The following is a 24,666-nucleotide window of genomic DNA, read 5'->3' as shown; positions in this document are numbered from 1 at the left end:
ATATGAAATTACCTGCTCAGTTGTACTTAAGTTTTTATCTAATAATAATTAACGCATGTATGCACGTATGTATGGATGTACGTATTTAACTGCAATCAAATAATTTAAGAATATACAGAAAAAAAACTTACAAATACAATTAAAATTCTAGGGGATGCAACCTTATATTGGTGCTTACGATTGTTTCAAATATATTATTGTGCGCTGATGTTTTCATATGAGAATATGATACATATTTTGTGGAACAATATATAATCAAATATGGACAATTTATAGATGGGGTTCTAGTTAATCAAATATGAACATATATATCACGCCAACATACAAAACATATTGGATAATAAAATCTAAGAAAGTATAAACAAGAATCTATATATGTGTATCTTAGTATTGTTGTTGGATCCATAATATTAATATCTATTTAACATTAGGATCATAGAATGTGCTCTCTATTTTTTTTTTTTTTGGTCGATATGCTCTCTATTCAAGGGGAGGTTCTAATCCCCACTAGACGGCATCCACAATGTTTTTTTTTTTTTCTTTGGGTATGAATCCACTATGTTAATTTGTTATGAACGACTAAGATGTTTTGTGCAGTGCAGCTATGATGTCACCAGCTTCTCTTTCTTCCTTTTTTGGACCTAATATTGAACCTATCATATGTGATTTTAGTACGTTTTAAATTTTATTTTGGGCCCATACAATCCAAAATTAAAATTATTGACATGAGTCTAAAATTCTTTTAGGTCCTTACAATTTCTTTCTAAACTCCAGACCAAAAAAATTTTTTTTTCTTTCTAAACTAGTTTCTCTACTACCTAGTAAAGTGAAAAAAACCGCCAATGTTAAAATAATGTTTTTATAATTAAATTGGGTTGGTCTAGTGATTAGTTTATTAGTCTGCTTAGGAGATTTGAATTCCACCTTGTGCATATAGCAACTCAATGACTAATGGCAAACCCCTCAATGGAACTCAGTACTGTGAAAAACAAAAAAAAAAAAATTTTTGTTCATGAAATAAAGGCAATGATCTAAACAATAAATGAATGACGAAGTCAACAAATAAATTATGTTTTTAAAAATGTACCAAATTCTGCAAATGCCCAAGTATATCCTCCTAAATCCTAATCAAACTCAGGAATTATAATAAACTTGTGCTGGATATTGCTAAGATGACCCTTTAACATGCTTAAGGGACACTAAAATTAACAACTTGAATAGTAAATTCATTCCTTGACTTGTAATGTATGGCGTTACTCGAATATCAAGTTTCAGTCTAATATTTTAACTTGGATAAGATAGGTATGGCCTTAATGTATATATAGAAGCAATTGAACTCTTCTTAAAGTGCATTCCATTGAGATCACCAATTTCACTCACTTTCATTCACAGGTATGGCATCACAATGGGTTGTGGTAGCATCATTCCTTCTTTGTTGCTTAGCACAAACTTGTTATGGTGGTGTTCTATTCTCATCCTTGCAAAGAACCATTGTTGTCACGGCTTCCCCCAAGGAGGGACAAGGTAATGAAATGAAAACCTTTATCTTCCAAATTTCTCCGTCGAAAACAAATTTTGGTCCTAGTATTGGTCACAGTTTTTTCACGGTGACTATTCACATGAAAATGTCTTTATATGTAAAGATAATAGTTAGAAATGATTAGACGGTTTGGTTAAACTATTTAATCTAATATAATACGTATCAACACCTTAGCTATTATCTCCGTACAACGACATCTTTACGTGAGTAGTCATATTTTTTTTAATCATGTACTAAATTCTATACCATTTTGCAGTTGAATACTGAATTTTTCTATTTAGTTCTTACCCTTTTTTTTCTTTCAAGACTCAAAATCAAGATGTTATTTAAGAGAACTATGTGTTGAATGAATCACTTCATTTAACCAAACATTTGTTGTTTAGTTAAGGGGTTTAGTCCTGATAACATGTTTTACCACTTTCCTTTTCTTTCTAGCTATACTAAGAACACCTTGGAACAAAGTAAATATAATGAAAACCATAATGGAACTTAAATTCAGCAAATTTTTTTCTTGTTCAAAAATGCTAAATTCTACTTGAATTGGTTGTACCAAAATAATGCAGTTCTTAATGCCGGAGTGGACAAAATCACTGTAACATGGGCTCTTAACAAGACTGAACCATATGGAATAGACTCCACCTACAAGACCATCAAGGTGAAGCTATGCTATGCGCCGGTTAGCCAACATGACCGCCCGTGGAGAAAGACGGAGGATAATCTCTCCAGGGACAAGACATGCCAGCATAAGATTGTTTGGAAGCCCTACGATGCCTCCAACAAGACAGCGCAAAGCTTTGAGTGGACCATTGGGAGTGACGTCCCCACGGCCACGTACTTCATACGCGCCTACACGTATGATCAAAACAACATGGAAGTGGGATATGGTCAAACCACAAACGAGAAGAAGAGTACCAATTTGTTTGAGATAAATGGAGTCACTGGAAAACATACCTCACTTGACATATCCTCTGTTTGCTTTAGTGTTTTCTCTGTGGTGGCATTTTCTGTGTTCTTCTATATTGAGAAGAGAAAAGGAAAGGTTGCTTCTTCTGTAGAACAAAAGTGATTACGTGATATGCAAGTAATCCAAAGCATGCTGTTATACTTACAGATGCTATGTATTTGGTCTGTAGTAAGAGAAATGCTTCGCAGAAGAGAGTGCATAGCTTAATTCATTGTCTTAGCTTATATATCTTATAGAAATGTTAATATATAAATTGCAAAACTTACAGGGACAACACATGATAAGTTATAAATAATCACAAGTGGCCCTGTTTTTATCCTCTTAAACATCTGAGGCAGTTTTAAGAGGATGAATATATTAAACAGAGGAAGATAGGGAGGAATATCTAAACAAGTTCTACAATTTGAGGTAATTCAGAATCTATAATAAGACACGGATCATTTGGTCACTATTCCATGCAAAATGTGAATGCAATGTATCTCAAGCAGAAGTGTGTAATAGTTTTACAACAGCAATTACATTTCAAAGGTAAATAATGTCCAAGGTAAGCTTCAATCATGCTTACTGCTTGTGCAGGTTGCATCCTTATCTCTGAAAAAACAAATCATGGCGGGGTCACCTTCTTTCAATAGAAAATTCCCTGCGGGAAGGACTCAAACAAGATCACTCTATAAATCAGCACTAAACTACTATTATTCTTCTTAACATCAATACATTGTCTTTACAAATCCCCATCAGGGTTAAAATTGCATGTCTATACTCTCAATTCTGTCAATTCCAACAAGTGATATTTGGTCATCATAGACATCGACGTTTCCATATGCGTTCCTGCCAGGAGGACATTCTAGAGCGGCTTCAAAAACTCGATGATGGACTCCGTGAGAGTCAATGGAATACCCATCTCTGTGATTATGTCCTCCAAGACAAACCTTCACACAATTGTACCTGTGTATCACATCCATCACTTCATCGTAATTCCACAACAATGCCTCGTAATCTGTCGCACCAGGATCCAGAGGCACATGGCAACATATCACCACCTTCTGTTTCAATTTCATTGCATCCTGAAGAACCCTGTCCAACCATTCCATTTGTTCCTTTCCAATGCCTCCATTGAACATAAGGAACCTTCTTTCAAGGCCCACCAACCCTCTTGGACTGTTCTTATCTTTATTCGGATTCCTCTCCCTCAGAAACTTCAAGGCCTCCAATGTTCTTGGATGGTCTTTAGGCCAACCAACAGCACTGATGTCAAAGGCATCCAGAACTACAAATCTATATTCTGGCACTGGCGAGAAATCATAGTAAGCACATCCATCATCAATACTCTGGATCTCCAATATTGGAAGTAACTTGCTGCGAGGAAGATTGTACAGGCAGTGATTGCCAATCATATGATATACGGGTCCCCTGAACCTCGCAAATTCATCAACAACCTTCTTTACAGCATTAAGAGACTGATCTTTTGGACAATTCCCATCAACTATATCTCCAAAGTTCATCACAAACTTATGCTTCTGAAGAGCATTCCATTCTTTAACTGCTCTCTGCAAAACAAGAATACTATGCCTATAATACCGCGGAACCCCATGGAACGAGCGACCATCGGGAATGTCAGCATACTGGACATCAGAAATCAATCCAAAAGAAAATAGAGGTTGTCTCCCTTGCACTGTGGCTAGTCCACTAGGAGATCCCATGGTAGACCTCTCTGCAACCTCCTATTATGCATACAACAAGAACAAAGCCATTCCAATTTTCAGAACCATGGTCTTCATTACTAATGCTTAAAATTTACCCTCCAAATTTAAGATGAAGCTTCCCGAGCTAAAATTAGAACATAAACTAAGACAGAATACAGTTCTTATTAACGATTTTAGCTCAATTGTCCCTAAATTATCGTAACACTAGAACAAGGTTCCGTTTTTTTCTACTGAAATGAGGCAGCTACAGCAGAATATTGCAAATAAGATTTTAAATATAGAAATTAGAAAGAGAGGAATGAAGAATTGGAACTTACACGAAGAAGATGAACGAATGAATTGGATTTCGTTTCGTCAGGGTTTGGATTTTGGAATTCGGGAGAATCACGTGATTCTTCTTTTGTTACTGAGTTCTGAGTTGCGAGTTGTGACTCGTTCTTTCTCTTTCTCTCGTCTCACTTTGCATCAATTATTGAACGCCACTTGTTTTGGTTCACATTTGTTCATAGAAGAAAAATGCTTTAAAAAATATATTTATTTTCTTTCTATAAATTACATAACTTTATAAATAAATTTATAAGGAATTAATATTAATTAAATATTATAAAATTTAAGAAATATATAGATATTATGGAATAAATAAAATAATATTCAATTTAATCTCTATATTTATGTTTATAAATTTTTTTAGTTTTTGGGCATTCTATATGGTCAAAATAAATCCAATATAGAATAAGTGTGATTCAATTAACTTCACAATACGAATTAAATGTATAACAAAAAATAATATTAAATAACTAATAAAAATTAACTCATGTTTGACTCATTAAATACAAATACCGAAATAGTTCACACATTTATCTATCATGAATAATATAATAATTTAATTTTAATATGTAATCCTGTATTCCTGTAAAAAATATTTATACATATATATAGATGACTATATAAAATAATAAAAGACATTATACAAAAACAAAAAATCAAGCACAAATTAATTACTATGTATTTAAATATTTTTAATGTATATTTTATATTTTAAATAATAATTTATTTTTTATATAATACGTAGCATAATTTTTAAACAATTTTAATAATATTATATCTTTTTTAATAAATACTATTTTGATATTAATATTTTTCTAAAAATTAAATATTCATTTTTTATTTTGTTAATTCATAATAATTTAAATATATAATTATTCTATAGTAATTATATTTTTATATGAATGTAAAAAGTGTTTAGTATATATATAATATTTTTTATTTTTAAATAATGTATATTATAGGTACATAAAAAATCAAAATAATTTATAATACGAATTCATGAATGTTTAATTTTCATTTTTTATAAAACAATTTAAGAGTAAATCAAAATTAAACAAAAAAAACGCTCACACACAAAAGCAGAGGAATGGGAAAGCGCGAATGAAACGAGTCCTGCTGGACTCTGCTTTGGAGCAAAGGAACAAAACAAGTGAACAAACGAAAAACAGAGCGTCTCTGTTTCCTTCACACACCAATCAATTCATCATATCATAATTCATAAACTATCACACACGCTTCCAACGCGATTCTTCTTCCCAAACCATAATAAAGACTTCAAAATTCAATTCACATGCAAATTACAAAATTCCTAATTTACCCCCATTCATTCACCAACGCTTCTCGTAGATTCCGATGGCGTTGAGAACCGCTGGCAGAAAACTCTCCTTCGATGTTCTCCGCCACCGTGACGACGACCACAACGCTGCTGTTCCGATCAACAGAGCAGAATCAGACCCGACGCAAACGACGACGACGCAGAAGAGCCGCAAGCAGAGAAGGAATAAGAAGAAGAAGGGCCAGAAGCTTCTAGAATCTTCTTTTGTAAAGGGAGCTGATCCGTGTTCCTCCGTTGAGGATTCCAGAACTCTTAATTCGGATTCCGTTACATCCGATCCGCATTTTCCGCTTCAGAATGGAAGCGCTTGCAACGGATTCGAGCTCGGGGCTCGGAAGTTTTACTCCACCGGTAGCGTAACGTTGGTGGAGGAAGAGAAGAATGCGGCGAGCGTTTGTACTGGTCTGGCGACGGGGTTTAATTTTGGTGAACTGAGGCAGAGAGCTGTGAACAGTGGTAGCTCTGAGGATTTAGCGAATTCAGCTGCTGTGGCGATTGACGGCGGAGGGAAGGATGATGGTGGTGCGAAGGCGAGTCCGACTGAGAAGCCAAAGCTGACGAATGAGAATGATCGGAACGGTGGTGTTGCGAAGTTGGAGACTGTGGAATCGTTGGATTGGAGGCATGTCATGGTAGAAGATCCGAGTTGTGAGTGAGATTGTTGCTTGATCTTCTGCATGCATTGTCGCATCTGTTATATTTCATGATATGATTGAATTTTCAATTTCAAGGAAATGAGGACCATGAAAATTGTATTTTCGATGAAACAGGGTTTAAAAAACTTTTGCATGCATGATTATAATGTGAGGTGTTAACCAGACAAACAATGGAAAATGCTAGATGACAAATTTCATGCAGTTTCAATTATGGTGGAGCTCAAACTGAATCCAAACCAATGTATAATATTACATGTCTGAATCAATTCCATTTGTGATTTTTGTTACAATACAACTAAACTTTGCATTGGCTTCCAAAGGGTACATATAGTTGATCGATGGAATGGCTAATGCAGTGCCATTTGAGCGTTGACTGATATCTGTGTATGAGAGTGAATTATTTTGACATTGATAAATATTTTTATGTCTGTTCTATTATTATACTTTAGCTGGTTATTTATGTATTGAAACAAGTCTGGCAGTCTGTGTGACAGTTCTTAATGTGAAGCAATATTTGCTTGCCTTTGCTGAATACTGTGTCTTCTCTTTGGCTTAATTAATAACATGTGGTGATATTTTGTTTAAAACTTTTTTATTTTGTTAAGTCAGATGTATTTTTGGTGGATAAATCTCCTCTATCGTACTTCTTGGAAGAAATGCACAATGGAAATTCTTTACGGAGTACAACAACACTTGGAAATGAAAAAGAACGAGAGAGAGTCTATGACACTATCTTTCGCTTGCCATGGAGATGCGAATTGGTACACTTCCTTTTTCTCGATTGAAAATGGGAAGATAATTTGAAATGACTCTAGTTATAGTTTTGTGTTGTCGTTTATGGATATGTTCCTGGTTTAATTGCCTATATTACCTTCACAATAGTTGGAATAAACTCAGAAGTTTCAGGGAAAAATGAAAAACATTAAACCTTCCCTTACCCTTGCTAACATATAGTAGCATATTCTACTAGTGCATTTTCTGTTGTGGCAACTCAAACACAGAATGTAATTGCAGCTTATTGATGTTGGCTGCTTTGTCTGCTTCGATTCATTTCTTTCATTATTAACTATCATGCCAACAAGAATCATGATGACCGTTTGGAAGCTTCTAAAGACAAGGTTTGTCACCTTTACTAAATTTTCTTCCCTCAAAATAAAATGTTAGTTGGGCATGCATGTGGGATTTTAGGTTATAGAAAATTCAAAATTCTGCAGCATTTATTTCTTCAATTTGAGTTAGTGATTTAGGCAGTGTCCATCTGTTACAATCATCTTTTTTTGGATAGAATCCATCCTATTACAATCTTACTAATGCCTTTAAATATCTGTAGATCTTTGAATGATGAGTACGAAATGAATGTGTGAACCGTGTCATCCTAGATTAAGCAGTTGGTCCAAATCCAGTTAGACAGTGGATATGGTATTGGCCCTGAATTTTTGAACTTTATCTAGACTGTATTAGTTGCTGACTCTTTCAGCTGAATATAAGACCAATCTCTGTTACTACAAAATCAACTTGTTCTTGTACTTTGATTAGTATCCTCTTGTTCATCCCAATTCTTGTGTTCAGTTTAAAACATGTTGTAGTCCATCAATTTTAGTATTATAATTTGACCTTATCATGCTTGTGGCAGGCAGTTCAAGAGGTTGTCTGCTATGGAATTATCAGATTTTGGCTGCTTTCTTATTATGAGTTGTGGAGTCATTCTTCTGCAGCAGACAGGTCTTCTGATTCTCTGCTCCTATGATCATATGTTATATCATTAATTTTTGTGTTGATCAGCTATAATGCTATATACTGAATTTGTTTTATTCATCCTTAAAATCATGCTGCCTCAGATATCAGCTTAATATATCATATGATCCGTGGTCAAGGAACAATCAAATTATATGTGGTCTACAATGTTTTAGAGGTGAGCATTTTGGTAATACATAAACCTCAGTTATAGGGAATAGGTAGTTCTCCATATGTCGATCCATATTGTCAATTTTCAATCAAGATGAATGTTCATGTGAGAAAGATCTTGGCTTGACAATGGAAGGGAACTAATTCAAGTCAGAAATCAGTGTCAATATGCTATGCTATCTCTATCTTTTTATTTTTCATAAACACAAATTTGAGTTGCAGTATTCCTGCTCTTTCCAAAGAAGCACATACAGCATTGTTTGTAGCAAACCTGAATTAGTGACAATTGGCAGGAAGATCAAAATTTATATGCAAGAAGGGATGTGGAAAAATAATAGTGTTGCCTCGGCTTAGGTCCAATTTGGGCTATGCAAATTGAAAATGTAACTAAAAAGAGCAGGATGTATGTTCTATAATGGAATACACGAGTAATAGTTATATAACATGGATCGGTGGCCTTTGGTCATTTAACCATCCAGTCAAAAACTACTGGAATTATAATCAAATCTGCTACTGCTTTTTCTTTGTGTTGATTGATTAAATGCTGTAAATCAATGTGATTCACTTTGAAACTTACACTGGAAGTTTGTGACTGATCTTGCAGATTTTTGATAAATTATGTCAAAGTTTTAATGGGGATGTACTGCAAACGTTCTTTCATTCAGCTGAAGGACTTGCAAGTTGTCCACCAGAAAGTATGAGATTCTGGATATGGAGATTTATTGCTGATGAATCTTTAGCTATTGCTGCTTCAAATATCCTTCCTCTTTGGAATTACTTTTATGTTTTCTCATATTCTTTGGTCTCCACCCCCCCCCCCCCCCCTTCCTCCAAACAAAAAGAAAAAACAAAAAAAGGGGAAAAATCACAGATGTTTTGTTAACTATCTTATTCTTTGTAAGCAAAAGTAAGAAACAGAGGTTATTGGTTCCTTGACTAGTCTTACTTGTTCATTCTTTTATCTTATTAGCTCAGGCAATCACTCTATCAACCTGTATAGTTGCTCACAACAATGCATTGTTCGCTTTGCTGGTATCAAATAATTTTGCTGAGATAAAAAGCAATGTGTTTAAGCGGTACAGCAGGGACAATGTACACAGTTTGGTTTACTTTGGTAAGTTATTGTGCCTACTAGAGTTTCTTTTCCTTTGATTTCTGCTTATTTGGTATATTGATGATTACTTCCTATGCTAAATAGAAAATTATGCAAACCGTTTCACAATATGATGAATAAAACTCACTTTTTAAGCAAAATAAAAGTTAGTTCTGGTGTTGAAGTCCATGATTACCCTTTGATTTAAATTGTAATTTTGTTAGGACTTAATGGGTCAAGTTGGTCAAACACTAATAAATATTTTATGTATGGGTTTTGAACCTTTAATGAAATATGATATGAATGTGATAAGGGTATTATGGGGAATTAGGAGGTAATTAGTTAGTGAGTGAGAATTATGGGAATATGAGTATAAATAAGGGACTATGAATATTTTAACAATAGAAATCTAGAAATGGTGTATGATGTATTGTGTTGATTGTCAGAATCTGAAATTCCTTATCCTTCGAGTCCTAGGAGATAGACTCCACAATAAACCAAGGTTCACTCAATTCTATTCTTCACTTGTGTATTAAAATAGTGATAGTCCTTTATTTATACCCATAGTCCTATAACTCCCACTCACTAAATAACTACCTCCTAATTCCCCATAATACCCTTATCTCAATAATTTTTGCAAGAATGGCAATAACAAAAAAGTTGTGTATAGTAGACTGAAAGCATTTCAAATATTAACTGTTTATATTTGACTAGGATTCATTCTGGATTTGAAATTCACACTATGACCATTTTTTCTCTTTAGATTTCATATTTATTTTGCTGATCTTCTCTTTTCCCTTTTACTTGTGGTGATGAGCAGATTCTATAGAGAGATTCCATATTTCGGCATTTATCTTATTTGTTTTGGCTCAAAATATTCTGGAGGCAGAGGGTCCTTGGTTTGAGAGTTTTCTTAGTGTAAGCTTTCAAAGTATTTTAGCTCATGATATTTATTAAGTTCGTCATATGGGAATCAGTTTTCTTTCTTGACCGAGACTTGCTCCTAACACATTTTGGATGGTGCAGAATGTTCTATTGGTTTATGTATGCGAGATGATCATTGATATCATCAAGCATTCATTCATTGCTAAATTCAATGACATCAAACCCACTACATACTCTGAGTTCCTTGAAGACCTCTGTAAACAGGTATTTTCATCTGATTTTATGTGCATATCATCCATGTACTCTTATTGGTTATTTATTCTGATTAAAAAGGTATTAAACAGCTGGCTGTGCATAGTTAATTTGCATATGTTTCAAATCCCTCATTGGGTGGAGAATTTGAGTGGCTTTATGAGCAATAATACACTGAAAGTACCACAGCCTTCCATAATTCAATTTCCAAATTCCTTTTGTGATTTTCTGTTGTAATATGTTTTCCTTTACTGTGATATTGAATCCAATATGGTTTTATATGCCTTTGTATCATTTCTAGCAATATGGTTTAATCTCTCTAAATAACTTGGTCATTTTTCTTCTCAATTGATTTTGTCACTTTGATTTCTTTTATTATTGTGTCTTTGATTTATAATTTAATTCCGGTGAGTTCAGTTTATAAGTGAACACGTTTACCATATTTTACCAAAAGTAATAAAAGAAAATGAGAATGAGAATACTTTTACCATGTGGAAGGTTTTTTTTTTATATAAATAGGCATTTGCATATGGTGTTTTCCTGTTGGAAAGCAAGAATATGCTATTTAGTTGACACTTGATAAAGCCAACTATTACTGCATAAAGAATGATGTATAATTCTGTAACTTTAAGTTGGTTTACACTTTGACAATTACATTGCTTTAGCTGATTCTATGATGGAAATTTCCCTAAGAATACCAGCCTGACACTTGACTCTTTTTCTTATCTGTAGACTTTAAATATGCAAACTGAGGGTGTGAAGAAAAACCTTACTTTTGTCCCCCTTGCTCCAGCATCTGTGGTAATCATAAATGTTTCAAATGCTGCATTTCTTATCTGCTAATTTGCTATTTGTTGCTAATTTAATGTCTATGTACTTCTTTATTGCTTGTTCTCAGGTTATTCGAGTGCTCACTCCAGTTTTTGCTGTAAACATTCCTCCCAATCCCCTTCCATTGAGGCTTTTCTGGATTCTGCTTTTTACAGCAATAACCTATGTTATGCTTACAAGCCTTAAGGTCCTTGTTGGCTTGGGCCTGCAGAAACACGCCACTTGGTATGTTAACCGGAGGAGGAAGCACCATCTTCATGCAGATTAAGTTAAATGGGAAAAAGTTTCTGTCTCAAGTCAAGGTGTTTCGCCATGAAGGCCTCCATGCATGTGCCCGCAGATCATCTATGAGATGACCACAGGGAGATGATTTGAGAAGTCGATTCTCAAATCATCATTGATAACTAGCACATACAGGAGAAAATTCTTGTTCAATCTCTTGGTTTTTCGAACTTAAGACGAGCCTATGAATGGTTTCACCTTGCAATTTTGATACCTGGATGAGGCATAGTTTGATGAATAAGGAATAACGATACAAGGTTGTAGTATAGGCTGCATGATCCCATCCCTTTAACCTGCAGCAGAGTTTCTATAGTTCTATACCCCTCCAATTCATACATTGCCATATTGGACCATACCAATTACCTTCAAAGAAAATTTAGTTTCACACTTCTTATTTTGGCCTCTTTCCATATGCCAGATATACACAGAAGCAACATACATGCAGTGCAATTCGTTCTTATAAAATGTAAAAATTTCTACTTTCATTATGCTTACTATAGGCGCAATGTCAAAATCCCCAGGTGGGTTCATAAGAAGTCTGAGTTTTTGTACTTTCTGCATCTAGTGTGGTGAATTGGTGATAGTAATGTTTACCATGGAAGTTGGCGTTGAAGATGCATTTAACTGATAGTGATCATGGTGTCCTTTTAGTTTTTGAAAGTGAAGTACTGAATTTCATTAAACAAAGCTTAAGGTACAAGGAGGCAATAGGATAACCTTAGTGGAGAAAGTTTATTGCATGCAAATTTGAAACTTATCACAAATAAGGGAGAAACCAAGAATCTTACACATTAAGTAATCCTAAATAACAGAGTAGCATGGTATGGGTTGAAGATGAAGTGGTACTTTTTTAGTGACAGTGAGCCCACAAAGTTCACTCATGTCTACGTCATGTAATAGTTGACCATTCTTATCACATAGCTTCCAATCAAACCAATATAGAAGATTAGCAAGAATATATTCAGCAGAAGTCAGTCCAAATGAAATTCCAGGACATCCCCTTCTTCCAGTACCAAATGGGAGGAATTGGAAATCTTGTCCTTTGAAATCAACTTGGATATTTTCAAATCTCTCAGGAAGAAATTCTTCAGGATTTTCCCATAACTCAGGGTCCCTTTGAATTCCCCATACATTAAAAAATACCCTTGTTTTTGGAGGAATATCGTACCCTTTTACTTCCACAGCTGATAATGTTTCTCGAGGAATTAAAAGAGGGAGAGGTGGATGTAATCTAAGACTTTCTTTGATCACACAATGCAAATAGTTCATTTGATTCACATCATTTTCTTCCACTTTTGATTTGCTCCCCACAACTCTTCTTACCTCTTCTTGGGCTTTCTTCATGACATTTGGGTTCTTGAGGAGCTCAGCAAAAGTCCATTCTAGAGTTGTTGAAGTAGTATCACTTCCTCCAACAAACATGTCCTGGAATCATCAAAATGGGTTAATAATAAGTAATAACAGGCATTTAGTTAAGAATATAAAAATTAATATTTGTGAATAGGTTATCAATCAAAAGTCCATTATAATTTTGAAATTCTTAATTTTTAATAAAATGAATTATTTATTTTTTAACAAATGTCTTAATGCAAAACCTAGTATAATATGCTCTACCATTAATCATGCAAGAAAAATTATTAGAAATCTTAACTCATCTATAAATTTTTATTGGAAAAATATTAGACTTTGTTAAGCATTCCTCCACAAATATTTATTTTTAGAGATATTTAAATAGCATGACTCTTTTGTGTTCAAATTAATTGTTCATTTTGAAAATTCAATTCGGAAAACTAAACAATGTTGATTAATTTTTGTAAAAGAGATAAATGATAAAGAGAATAAGTATAACAATAAAATATTTAAATAAGAGTAATTTCATAGACTCATTTCGATGCATCTAAACTTAAGCTACTATTAGTTTATATACATAATTATAACTTTTTAACCAAAATTATTTATCAAAATAAATGATTGGATCAAACGCTTCTAAAATAAAAAATTACTAAAGTGAAAAAATAGGATTTAGTCCCACTCAAATCAATTTAGTAAAATTCACATAATAAAATATTTTTTATCTTTAAAGTTTTTTAAAAAAATTTAAAATATTCTTAATTTTATTTTGTTTTAATTTTGTTCTAAAAAATTTTTATTTATATCAAATATATTTTTGATAGTTAAATTTTTAAAAATTTGGGACTAATCCAGCAATAATGCATGGCAATTATTTCTTATTTGCTTGTGTTGATAGTTGTTCTTATAAAATTGTTATTGAATTAGTTATAAAATTATTCCATACAATAAAAAAATTTTAGAATAAAATTAAAATAAAATAAAATTTAGACATATTTTTAAATTTTTAACAAACTTCAAAAATAAAAACTATACTTTACCGTAATAAAAATTATAAACTTAATTGGGACTAAATGTTCATTTTTATTTTATTAATCCTTTCCTTCTAAAAGATTTTTTTTTTCCAAAAAATTTATTTAAAATATGTCATTAAATGCTTTATGATGTTACTTCCCAGCTCTCATTTGTATATGAACACATGTAGTTCTGACAATATACTTAAATGCATGCGCTGTATATTGGGTGGATGGGGATAAAATTCACATGGAGCCAACTAGTTTGTCATAAAATAGTTTGTCTTGTTTGATCAAAATATCTTTTTGTTTTTGGATATTCTTTCATCCTTTCATCAAAAAGTATTTTTCACTTATATAATTTTAATAATTTGAGAAAAGAGAAGCTTCATTTGAACATATCGGTGACTATAAGCTACAATTTTTTTAACCATTAAATTGATATATATAAAAGTATTTAAGAAAATGAAAAATATGTTCACTAAAAATATGATTAAATGGTATATTCACGTAATCATGTAACATTACGATTTAGAAAAAAAAAAAAACAATAGACCCAGCCATAAAAATGCTGAAATATATATACTCCTTAATTTCAGAGAAAAAAGAACTTTATATTGAAATATTTTAAATTTCAAATGTATTGAATATTTAGAAACTTAAGAAAATTCTTATGAAGTAAAACCTAACGTTATTTGCACACATTAATAAATTTGGTGTATATTATAGTGTATGTTTGAAAAGGATATCGAGACAAAGAGATAGAAATTGGAAGACAAAAATTAAGACTAAATTAAGTTTTTATATTGTATTTGGTATAAAATATATTGGATTGAGTTATGTTTAAATATTATATTTAATTTAAAATAAATATAAAAATTAAAAAATAAATTTATAATTTCAAAAATTAAATAAAATTTTATTTTTTTAAAAATATTATTAAAATTTAAATTTCTAATTTAAAAAATTTCAATCTTTTCTGTTTCTATTTTTTAGAAATATTAAAGGAACTAAAATTTTATGTGCAAAAATTTTAGTTTCTTATTATCAAATATAATTCTAAATTGTAATTCTTATGTCTTACTTCTAGTCTATGAAAACAAACCACAAAACACTACTTAGAGGTGCTTATTTAGCTAGTTATAAATTAAGGATTATAATAAGACGCTAATCACTATACGCAAATAACAATATCCTTAACTAAATATTCTAAAGGCATTTAATTAAAAAAGATAAATAATTTAACTAAGGAAAAAAGGATATGAGAGAGAGAAACACAAACCGCTAGGATTGCTTTGATGTCTTCTCCAGTGAGCTGAAAATCAAGAACACTATCTTCTTGAACTTGAAGCAATATCTCAACAAAATCTTTTTTAATAGATAATGGTTCTTCATTATTTTTCTTCATCCTCTTATGTTCTTCAATCAGCTCATCAAAACATGCCTCTAATCCAGCAAAGGTGGTCTTGAATTCAGGAATAAGCCCTCTAAGAACATCAACCCAACCCAAATTAGGGTAAAAATCACCAACACAAAAATCAGCAAAATGTTTCATCAATTTCCTTCCAAGATCTCCAAAGTTGTTGCTTCTTCCATCTTTTGGGGCATCATATTTTTGTCCAAGAACACATCTTGATACTATATTGTTGGATGCTGCAATCATCATCTCACTAAGATTGATCACACTCCCTACTTTACTTGTAGCACAAGATTCACGAATCGAATTAACCAATTCGACTACCTCTTCCTGTCTAATGGATTGAAATGATTTTACTCTCTTCAGACTTAAAAGTTCAAGAACACAAATTTTTCTTTTCTGTCTCCATTCTTCGCTGTAGGGCGAAAACGCCACATCTTTGCATCCATATACAAAGATTTTTGCCGCTGTTACCTGAGGTCTGTTTGAGAAAATAATATCATGATTTTTGGTTATTTCTTTGGCCGTGTCGGCTGAAGAAATAACTAAGGTTGGAATTTGCCCTAATTGAAGGAACATGAGAGAGCCATGCTTCTTTGAGAGCTCATGGAAGGAGCGGTGTGGCAATCTTCCTACTTGATGAAGGTTTCCAATTAAGGGAAGCTTTGGTGGAGATGGTGGAAGATTATTGGATTTGTTTCTTCTTGTTCTTGTGAGTTTAAGAAAAAGAAAGATGCTAATGATGCCAATTGTTGATAAAAGGTAAAGAGTTGAGGACTTTTCATATGGCAATTGCTTTAGAGCTGAGAATGAAGATGCCATTCTTCCTTCAAAGCTTTTCATAATTTGTTGCTAGCTATATATATATATATGAGAGTTATTTTAGGTGTACATAAAAGATTAATTATTTATATAACTACACATGAATATAAAATAAGTAATTATATATTTATATTTTGATAAAAATTTAATTATTCTATTCTGAAAAATGAGTATATATTTTATTATAAAAAATTTAATTATTTTAATAGTTGGTCACTTTGTTAAAAATTATGTAAAATATATAATCTCGTTATGATATCATTTTTTTTTAATTTTAGATGATACGATTGAATTCTAAATTTTTTAGATATAGAATTTTAATATCATGTCATGATATCACTCTTCTAAAAACTTAAGTTAATAAAAGATGACAATATAAATAGTTATATTTCTAATAAATATATATAAATAAATACAAAATGATTGTTTATTTAATTTTTAGTATTGATGAAAATATTTTTCATAAATATTTATAAAATGTTATCTATTTAATGTAAAGAGAAATGGAAGTAGACATTTGCTTAAAATATTTCGTCACGACAAGAATTTAATTTAAAAATATTAAATTCTCTGTCATTTAAGGTCCGCCAAATATACATAGATGCACACGGATATTGATTTCATATGTTTACACATGATTGATTATGTGTTTACTTATTCTTGTGTATCTGATGATTTTTCTGTTGTAGTTCATAAATTATTAATTACATATGTTTCAAGATTCGTGTAGATGACGTACAATACACCCCCTTTCTTTCGGGAGCATATATGTCTTAAGATATATATATATATATATATATATATATATATATATATATATATATATATATATATATATATATATATATATATATATATAATTTTATCCAAGAAAATAAAAAGACAAAATTAGGGATCACTATCTTCATCTGCATCTCTTTCTCCGTTGATGATTAAATATTATAGAATTCGGCAGCTTAAAGAGAAAATTAGAAAAACTTGATTTGATACGTACCTTATTGAATTAAGAAAGAGAATTCAAGAGTAGTGCCATGCCGCTTATGATAACTATAAAAAGAATAATGATATTTTTATACAGATTTTTTTTGTGATTATAAATATCAAATACAATTTAATAGTCACATTGAAAGCGTCATTGATATTATGTTGAACTAGCTAGAGTTGCATTAAGCACTCATTTATTTATGAATAAAAGTTTTTTTCGATTTCTAACTATTTTTTGGATAAATATTATAATTATTTTGTATTTGTTTAATTCAGTGTCTATAATCGATTGACAAGAAATTATATGCTGACGTGTTAAATAATGTATATATTAAAATTAGAAATGTAAAAACAACTAAAACTTAAGAATGAACGAAAAAAATAGATCAATTAAACAGAATTTACAACCTACAAATATTTGGAGAAAAAAGACATGATAAAAAATACATAAAAAGTTCTGTTCTCAGATAAAATGTTATAGTAAGATATATGATACTATTAATTTGTAAAGAAAAACTTTTTCTCTTAAGTGGATATTATTAGTTTAGAGTTTGGAATATCAATTTTCTTATTAAATATTAGTAATCATTTTTTTTAAATATGTTATGGTTAGGGGTGGCAAATGGGCCTAAATTTGCTGAGTCAATCTGCGTAATTCGTCAAAAAAGACAGACTAGACTAAAAAATTGGGACCATTAAATAGTAAAAGTCCGCCTAACCTGCACCACTTAAACTGCGGGTTTTGGCGGGGCGAGGCGGGCTTCTCCGCCGGACTTAATATTTTTTTGGCAAGAAGGTATTTTTGCAATTTTTTTGCCAAAACTTAACTTTTTTCAACCCAACTTACAAGAGAATGAAGATAAAAATTGAGTGTTTTGGATTATGTTTATTTTGTTTTGGAGACAATATTTATAATTATGTTTTGGATTATATTTATTTTACTTTAGAAACAATATTTATAATTATGTTTTGGATAAAAACTTGATTTATAATTATGTTTATTAGATATTCATAATTATAAAGATTTTAACGTTTGTAAATATAAAAATTATAATTTTTTTATGTCTTTAAGAATTATAAATTTATTAAAAAAATTATAAAATTATATATATTATTTAATAATTAATAATAAAAAATAATTTAACGAACTTAATCTGCCAATCCACAGTTAAACAGAGCTAAACGAAATTTTAAGATTGTCTCATTAGACGAAATAGAACGAACCAATCACTAAAATGCAGGTTATCGACAAAGCGGGGCGGGGCGCGGCGGGCTTCCCGCTTGCCACCCCTCGTTATTCGTTAAGGCCATGCTCTATTACGTCGTACACACATATCTAGCTATATCTATCGATCTATTCAACTATATCAAGGTCGTATTTATTTGTCACTCTCAATTAATTAGGTCATTTATAATAATGTTGGTCTGATTTGGACAGCAATTTTTATTTTCAATATCTTCGACTACTTACTTAATTATTTTTAATTTATTGAAAGGATATATATAGTTATATCTCTTTAGTAGACCAATAATGTAACCAAATATAAAACAATTACTTTTTGTTGAAATTGTTTAACAAAAACAATAATAATAAATAAATAAAACTAAATTTTAAAACAAAATTAATATATAAATTAGTAGAAATAATTACTTGCAATAATATCCAGAACAAATTTTCATAAAATTTACACAAATGCTTATATCAAGATGAAACATGAGATGATCATTTCTAATTAATAATTTATAACTTTAATATAAAATTAATAAATTTGACAAAAAAATAACTTTTAAGAAGTGAAAATAAAGATAAATAAAACTGATAAAAAATAAAATTGAGTATAGTAATATTGACATCAAAATTCCTAGGCCTCTAATAAACAAGTTGTTGTATATAATAGAAAACCCAAATAGTATATATAGTCCAATAATTGTATGTTATGAATGAAATTGGAAAATGACATTTGACAAGCAAGGTGCATGCTAATTGCTATAGTGGAATGCATATGATGAGGTTTAATCGGTGTCCCTTGTTTGTTTCTCGTGAAAATATCAAAAGGAATAAGACGTTATTAGTTCGAGAATGAAATATCTACCAAGTATATGAAAAGAATGAAAATATTATTTATACACTAATTAATTTCACATTCATCTCTTTATCATGTAATAAAAATAATTACACATAACATATCCATTATTACATACACTACAAAAGAAATTAGGTTGTGACAAATTTTTAACAGTAGTAATGACATTTAATAACATATACATATCGTCACTGTTTCTTTTAATTAATTAATTATTTCGTGATATTCATATATTTGATTTTATTATTATATGTTATTATAATAACAAATTATAAGACAAACAATCTTTTTAAAGTTTAATTACTTTATTGGTCCTTATATAGTTTTATAAAATTTTTAATTAGATTTCTGTACTTTTTTTTCTTTTTAATTGAGTCTTTACACTAATTTTTTTTAATTGGGTCCCTATATTTTTTTTCTTTTATTTGAGTTTCTGCACCAATTTTTTTTTAGTTGGACCCTTATAAAATTAAGCTAATTATTGCTAAGAGGTAGGGGTGTAATCGGCTCGGTTCGGTTCGATTTTGGACCGAAAACTAACTGAACCGACCTGATCGGTTCTTCCAAGAGGCCAACCGTTCGGTTGGCTGCTGCTTGACCAACCGAACCGAACCAACAGCGGTTTGGTTCGGTCGGTTTTTTCAGTTTTTTACACCTGCTTATCTGAATTTAAAATGCCATAAAATGAAATTTAAAACATTCAATAAACTAGAATAACAAGAGTTTATCACATCCAAATCCAATACAAATTCAACTTAATTAAATATAAAACAAAGACAATTAAAAATGTCTAGCAAAACGAAACCAATAAACACAAACAACAACAATAAACACAGTTTAAACCGAAACATTCACTTTTAAACAAATAAAAGCCAAACAGTCACCATGTTTAATCAAAATCTACACCATACTCATCCTCATCTTCTCCGGTTGGTGCAATTTCTACAAAAATAAAACAAGAAAATCAATATAGATTATAAACATAATATAGATTATAAATTATAAACATAAACCATAAAGGAAACTACAAATTTCTTTTTTGCATACCTAACTCAAGTTACTCAAACTCTTCAATAAGCTCCTCAAAATCAGTTGTCATTGGAGAAGCACGAAGCCAATTTTGTGTGCATATCAATGCCTCAACTGTCTTTGGAGTTAAAGAACTCCTATAGTTGTTAAGCACTCTTCCACCAGTGCTAAAAGCTGATTCTGAAGCAACAGTCGAGACCGGCATTGCTAAGACATCTCTAGCTATTTGGGATAAGATAGGATACTTGCTATAATTTACCTTCCACCAATTCAATATGTCAAAAGTATTTTGATCACAAGACTTCTCTAAACCATCCATCAAATACAAATCCACCTCATTCTTGTTGATGATCTCATGAAAATGAACCTCCTTGAAAAAATCACCAGCCATATCGCCATCAGGTACTCCCACATCTGATGCACCATCAATTATTGCTGAAGTAAATGATCTACCCCCGTTATTTGCACTCACATAGCAATCAAACATGTTGGAGAAGGTCTCTTTCACTTTTGCACCCAAAAAATCGGCATCATCCTTATCATATAGCTTTTCAAAGCTAAAGTTCACAAACTTCAACTTGTATCTAGGATCAAGAACCACAGCAACAAAAATCATCATATTGATATTTTTTATGTTACCCCAGTACTTGTCATACTTAAGCTTCATCCTCTCAACCATACTCCCAAGTAATGGATCTCGACTACCACAAGAAGCCTTGAACACTCGCAAAATCTTACAAAACTCATGAAAATATTGAGAAGAAGTCACAAACAAACTACCAGACACACTCTTTGTAACATCATGAAAAATTTTCAAGAATTCCATCAAGTGTTTTGCATTGTCCCAATCAATATTCCTCGGAATACCACCTTGCATTAGAGCATATTCTGTATCTCTCTCCCCTAGCCTCTTGAACGCCTTTTGAAACTTCAAACCACTTTCAAGCATAGTGTATGTAGAGTTCCATCTAGTGGGAACATCGAGTTGAACAATACACTTGTCTTGTATCCTAGCTTCCTTTATGAAATTTTTGAACCTATTCATGCGACTAGGGGAAGCACGCACATATCTAATAGCATTTCTTATCTTACTAATAGATTCATGCATCTCTTTCAGACCATCATTAACAACAAGATTAAGAATATTGCACAACACCTAACATGCAAATGTTCTCCTTTCAAAGGATGTAAATTTCAATCCTCCATTCTAGTTCTTAGATAAGATATTGCAGTATCATTAGAACTAGCATTATCAACAGTAATTGTGAACACTCTAGATATCCCCTACCCCAAAAGACATTTCTCAATTTTTCTACCAATTGTTTCTCCCTTGTGGTTTTAAATAAGACAAAAATTGATAATCCTCTTTTGTAATTTCCAATCATGATCAATGTAATGAGCAGTGAGACACATATAATTTAGATTTTGCACAGAAGTCCAACAATCAGTAGTTAAACAAACAGATTGATTCGGTTGTTTGAACACAGTTTTCAACCTATTCTTCTCACTAATATAAAGATTCCAACAATCCTTAGCAACAGTAATCCTTCCTGAAAGTGGAAATCTAGGTTGCACTATACTCATATAGAATCTGAATCCCTCCCCCTCAACAAACTTGAACGGTAGCTCATCAACAATTATCATCCTAGCAAGGGCTTTTCTACACATTTCAGCATCCTAGGAAATTTTTTACATTGATTCAACAAATGATAACGCATATTAGTTGTACCATTTCTATGAGAGTCACATGCATATGATGCACCACACCAATTACATTTAGCCCTAGGATGTGATGGCTTGGACTTAGGATCCTTTGTAAAGTGTTTCCAAGTCCAGGATCTAGATCTAGATGGTTTTTTGTTACCTTCATTGGCTTCATCCTTGCCATCCTCTTTATCAGTGTCCACATTACAAGGAGCTGGATTTGTAGGAGTTGCTCCCGAAGTTGCACCCACATTAGTCATATCAACCTTCCTCTTCTTTGATCTAGGGTGGGGCGGGGGTTTGGTAAGCGCACCGCTGTCCTTTGAGAAACGTACCACAGACTCGACATTTTCACCCCCAACTTCAGGCGTCCGTTCATTGGGCACCTCATTGCTTGTTGGCTGCATACATATAAATAGAACAATGAAAAAGTAGCATTTTTAACTCATGAACAGAACCAACAATTTTGTTTCCATCAACAAAACCACAACAGCTCATAAGCAGCCAATCAACATTCAACAATTAGTTATATATTAACAAAAAAATTAAATTTGGTTGATATCAATACCTTCCACCAATAAAATAAACAACCCCTATATAAAATAAACCAATATCTTCCACCAATGAATCCACTTGACAAAAGTGCAGAATTAAAGAAGCAGAAAAGTACTGCTAGATGAAACAGAAAAGTGAACAAAAAGTAGACCTTTGGTAAGACAGAACAGAGATGCAGAGATATCCATCACAAATAAAAAGTGATAAATAAATGTCATAAAATTTTTAAAATAAATTCATTCTCTTTTAAGTGATATCTAAACTGCCAACATTTTATGTGTGATAATTGATAACCATTCTAACAAGAAACTACCTTCTTTTTTTAATCTTTTTCTCTGTTTACGTTAACCACACTTCTCATATAATAAGTTGCTTGAGTTTTAGAATTTAATAATCATAACTATGTAATACCAAGAAATGGTTAAAAAAGTATTGTTAGATAATAGAAAGGCTTATGCACATCATATGCCTACAAGTACAAACCTAAAACAAGTTTTAAGCACTGCTGTTAACACAATCGAACTATTTTAGTTATTCATCATGTATCACTGTCATATCACTTAATAGTACTGGCAAAGTCATAAAATAGTTGACCAATATTGACAAAGATATCATGGTCTCTTTTCAGCATCTTTAAGTAACATTTCAGTAATATACTAAAACTCAATATTTACTTTATCATGTAAAAGGCAACATGAAAAGGCAGTTCACCACATGGTTAGCAGCTTAATCAAACAAATGATAAATGAAGGAATCACATGCAACTTATGGTTATCACCAAGAATAAGAGGTTGCTAATTCACCCCCAAAAATAAGACACATTCAACACAACAACATTTTCTCAAATCTAACAACTCCATAACTTCATTTTTTCTGTTCATTAACTATGTATATTTTTAAATAAGTCTTCTAAATCACTAAACATACAATCAGAAACTCACATAACAATACAAATAAGCCAATGATCAGTATCACAAGAACAAGAAAGAGCAATCAAAGAGACTCACTAGTAGTTAACAAAAACAACACAGCAACATTAACTAAAAAACAAATCACTAAACATTTGTATATTTTCAACACAGCAACATTTTCTCAGATCTAACAACTCTAGAACTTCATTTTTCTGTTCATTAACTCTGTATATTTTTAAATAAGTCTTCCAAATCACTACACATACAATCAGAAACTCACATAACAATACAAATAACCAAACACAAAATCTAACCTCTGACGAAGACATAGTTCTGTTTCGTTTTGGGTTTTTGCAGGAGAGGGACAGGTTGTTCGGCGGCTCGGCCTCTGGAGTCTTGCTCGGCGGCTGGACTGGTTGGACATTGGAGTGCTGCTCGAGTGCTCGACTTTGGCTTTGTTGCTCGGCGACCCTGCGACGGTGACGGCGATGATGAACAACCTCGAGGCTTCGAGCGATGATTGGCGAGTTCTCTGCCTCCCTCAGCCTCTCCTTCTCTCAAGTATGGAGCTCGGAGGTGTGGGTGACTGGCAGACTGGGTAAGTGGGTATAGGCTAGGTAGGGTTCGCGGCTGAAGAAGAAAGGGGAAGAAGAAAGCTAGGTTATTTTTCTGAGTTTCCTTTTTATACCTAGGTTAACAGGGGCAACTTAGTAAAATCACACTCCACTGAACCCTCATTCTTCGGTTCGGTCTGGTTCGGTTCAGTTTTAGCAAAGGCAACCAAAAACCGAACCGAACCGATCGGTTTAGTTCGAAAAAACAAAAAAAAACCGATTTTTTCGGTTTTTCAATCGGTTGTTGTAAAATTCGGTTCGGTTCTGCGATAATTTTCGGTCCGGTTCGGTAATTTACACCCCTACTAAGAGGGACCTAATTGAAAAAAAATTAACGCAGAGACCCAATTAAAAGGAAAAAAAGTATAGGAACCTAATTAAAAATTTCGTGAAACTATACAGACCAACA

General features: G+C 31.9%; 5 protein-coding genes across 5 annotated transcripts; 2 read left to right on the top strand and 3 right to left on the bottom strand.

Annotated features, from left to right (window-relative positions):
• The first annotated feature begins 1,365 nt into the window (after nt 1–1,365).
• Nucleotides 1,366–2,723, top strand: LOC130945029 (high-affinity nitrate transporter 3.1-like). The gene is made up of 2 exons (XM_057873681.1): nt 1,366–1,524; nt 2,104–2,723. The coding sequence occupies exons 1-2, from the start codon at nt 1,395–1,397 to the stop codon at nt 2,604–2,606; spliced, it is 633 nt and encodes a 210-aa protein (XP_057729664.1). The 5' UTR covers nt 1,366–1,394; the 3' UTR covers nt 2,607–2,723.
• A 206-nt stretch (nt 2,724–2,929) lies between these two features.
• On the bottom strand, nt 2,930–4,692 carry LOC130945028 (manganese-dependent ADP-ribose/CDP-alcohol diphosphatase-like). Its single transcript, XM_057873680.1, has 2 exons — nt 4,525–4,692; nt 2,930–4,225 (listed from the first exon to the last, which is right to left on the bottom strand). Exon 2 carries the CDS (start codon nt 4,202–4,204, stop codon nt 3,245–3,247), a length of 960 nt encoding a protein of 319 aa, XP_057729663.1. The 5' UTR covers nt 4,205–4,225; nt 4,525–4,692; the 3' UTR covers nt 2,930–3,244.
• Nucleotides 4,693–5,620: 928 nt separating this feature from the next.
• On the top strand, nt 5,621–11,797 carry LOC130943591 (protein POLLEN DEFECTIVE IN GUIDANCE 1-like). The gene is made up of 11 exons (XM_057871530.1): nt 5,621–6,518; nt 7,136–7,287; nt 7,541–7,644; nt 8,160–8,248; nt 8,365–8,438; nt 9,036–9,186; nt 9,378–9,545; nt 10,345–10,442; nt 10,551–10,673; nt 11,394–11,462; nt 11,560–11,797. The coding sequence occupies exons 1-11, from the start codon at nt 5,888–5,890 to the stop codon at nt 11,758–11,760; spliced, it is 1,860 nt and encodes a 619-aa protein (XP_057727513.1). The 5' UTR covers nt 5,621–5,887; the 3' UTR covers nt 11,761–11,797.
• A 778-nt stretch (nt 11,798–12,575) lies between these two features.
• On the bottom strand, nt 12,576–16,392 carry LOC130943590 (cytochrome P450 71A1-like). The gene is made up of 2 exons (XM_057871529.1): nt 15,420–16,392; nt 12,576–13,199 (listed from the first exon to the last, which is right to left on the bottom strand). Exons 1-2 carry the CDS (start codon nt 16,374–16,376, stop codon nt 12,576–12,578), a joined length of 1,581 nt encoding a protein of 526 aa, XP_057727512.1. The 5' UTR covers nt 16,377–16,392.
• A 3,853-nt stretch (nt 16,393–20,245) lies between these two features.
• On the bottom strand, nt 20,246–22,584 carry LOC130946234 (zinc finger BED domain-containing protein RICESLEEPER 2-like). The gene is made up of 4 exons (XM_057874905.1): nt 22,338–22,584; nt 21,935–22,023; nt 20,492–21,629; nt 20,246–20,386 (listed from the first exon to the last, which is right to left on the bottom strand). Exons 1-3 carry the CDS (start codon nt 22,582–22,584, stop codon nt 20,502–20,504), a joined length of 1,464 nt encoding a protein of 487 aa, XP_057730888.1. The 3' UTR covers nt 20,246–20,386; nt 20,492–20,501.
• Between the last annotated feature and the right edge of the window lie 2,082 nt (nt 22,585–24,666).

This window comes from Arachis stenosperma, chromosome 8, assembly GCF_014773155.1.
Source record: "Arachis stenosperma cultivar V10309 chromosome 8, arast.V10309.gnm1.PFL2, whole genome shotgun sequence".
NCBI classification, from domain to species: domain Eukaryota; kingdom Viridiplantae; phylum Streptophyta; class Magnoliopsida; order Fabales; family Fabaceae; genus Arachis; species Arachis stenosperma.
The sequence above is the reverse complement of the archived record's forward strand: the minus strand, read 5'-3'. Positions and strand labels throughout refer to the sequence as shown.

What these genes read in the sequence shown, in the direction of transcription:
- LOC130945029 (XM_057873681.1), top strand. Translation starts at nt 1,395, where the DNA reads ATGGCATCACAATGGGTTGTGGTAGCATCATTCCTTCTTTGTTGCTTA. An exon ending in TTCCCCCAAGGAGGGACAAG is followed by an intron (nt 1,525 to 2,103) that starts GTAATGAAATGA and finishes AAAATAATGCAG; the next exon opens with TTCTTAATGCCGGAGTGGAC.
- LOC130945028 (XM_057873680.1), bottom strand. Translation starts at nt 4,204, where the DNA reads ATGGGATCTCCTAGTGGACTAGCCACAGTGCAAGGGAGACAACCTCTA.
- LOC130943591 (XM_057871530.1), top strand. Translation starts at nt 5,888, where the DNA reads ATGGCGTTGAGAACCGCTGGCAGAAAACTCTCCTTCGATGTTCTCCGC. An exon ending in CATGGTAGAAGATCCGAGTT is followed by an intron (nt 6,519 to 7,135) that starts GTGAGTGAGATT and finishes TTGTTAAGTCAG; the next exon opens with ATGTATTTTTGGTGGATAAA. An exon ending in GGTTTGAGAGTTTTCTTAGT is followed by an intron (nt 10,443 to 10,550) that starts GTAAGCTTTCAA and finishes TGGATGGTGCAG; the next exon opens with AATGTTCTATTGGTTTATGT.
- LOC130943590 (XM_057871529.1), bottom strand. Translation starts at nt 16,376, where the DNA reads ATGGCATCTTCATTCTCAGCTCTAAAGCAATTGCCATATGAAAAGTCC. An exon ending in ACATCAAAGCAATCCTAGCG is followed by an intron (nt 13,200 to 15,419) that starts GTTTGTGTTTCT and finishes TGATGATTCCAG; the next exon opens with GACATGTTTGTTGGAGGAAG.
- LOC130946234 (XM_057874905.1), bottom strand. Translation starts at nt 22,584, where the DNA reads ATGCAGCCAACAAGCAATGAGGTGCCCAATGAACGGACGCCTGAAGTT. An exon ending in CAAGGATGAAGCCAATGAAG is followed by an intron (nt 22,024 to 22,337) that starts GTAACAAAAAAC and finishes TTCCACTTTCAG; the next exon opens with GAAGGATTACTGTTGCTAAG. An exon ending in TCAAACAACCGAATCAATCT is followed by an intron (nt 21,630 to 21,934) that starts GTTTGTTTAACT and finishes TTTGCATGTTAG; the next exon opens with GTGTTGTGCAATATTCTTAA.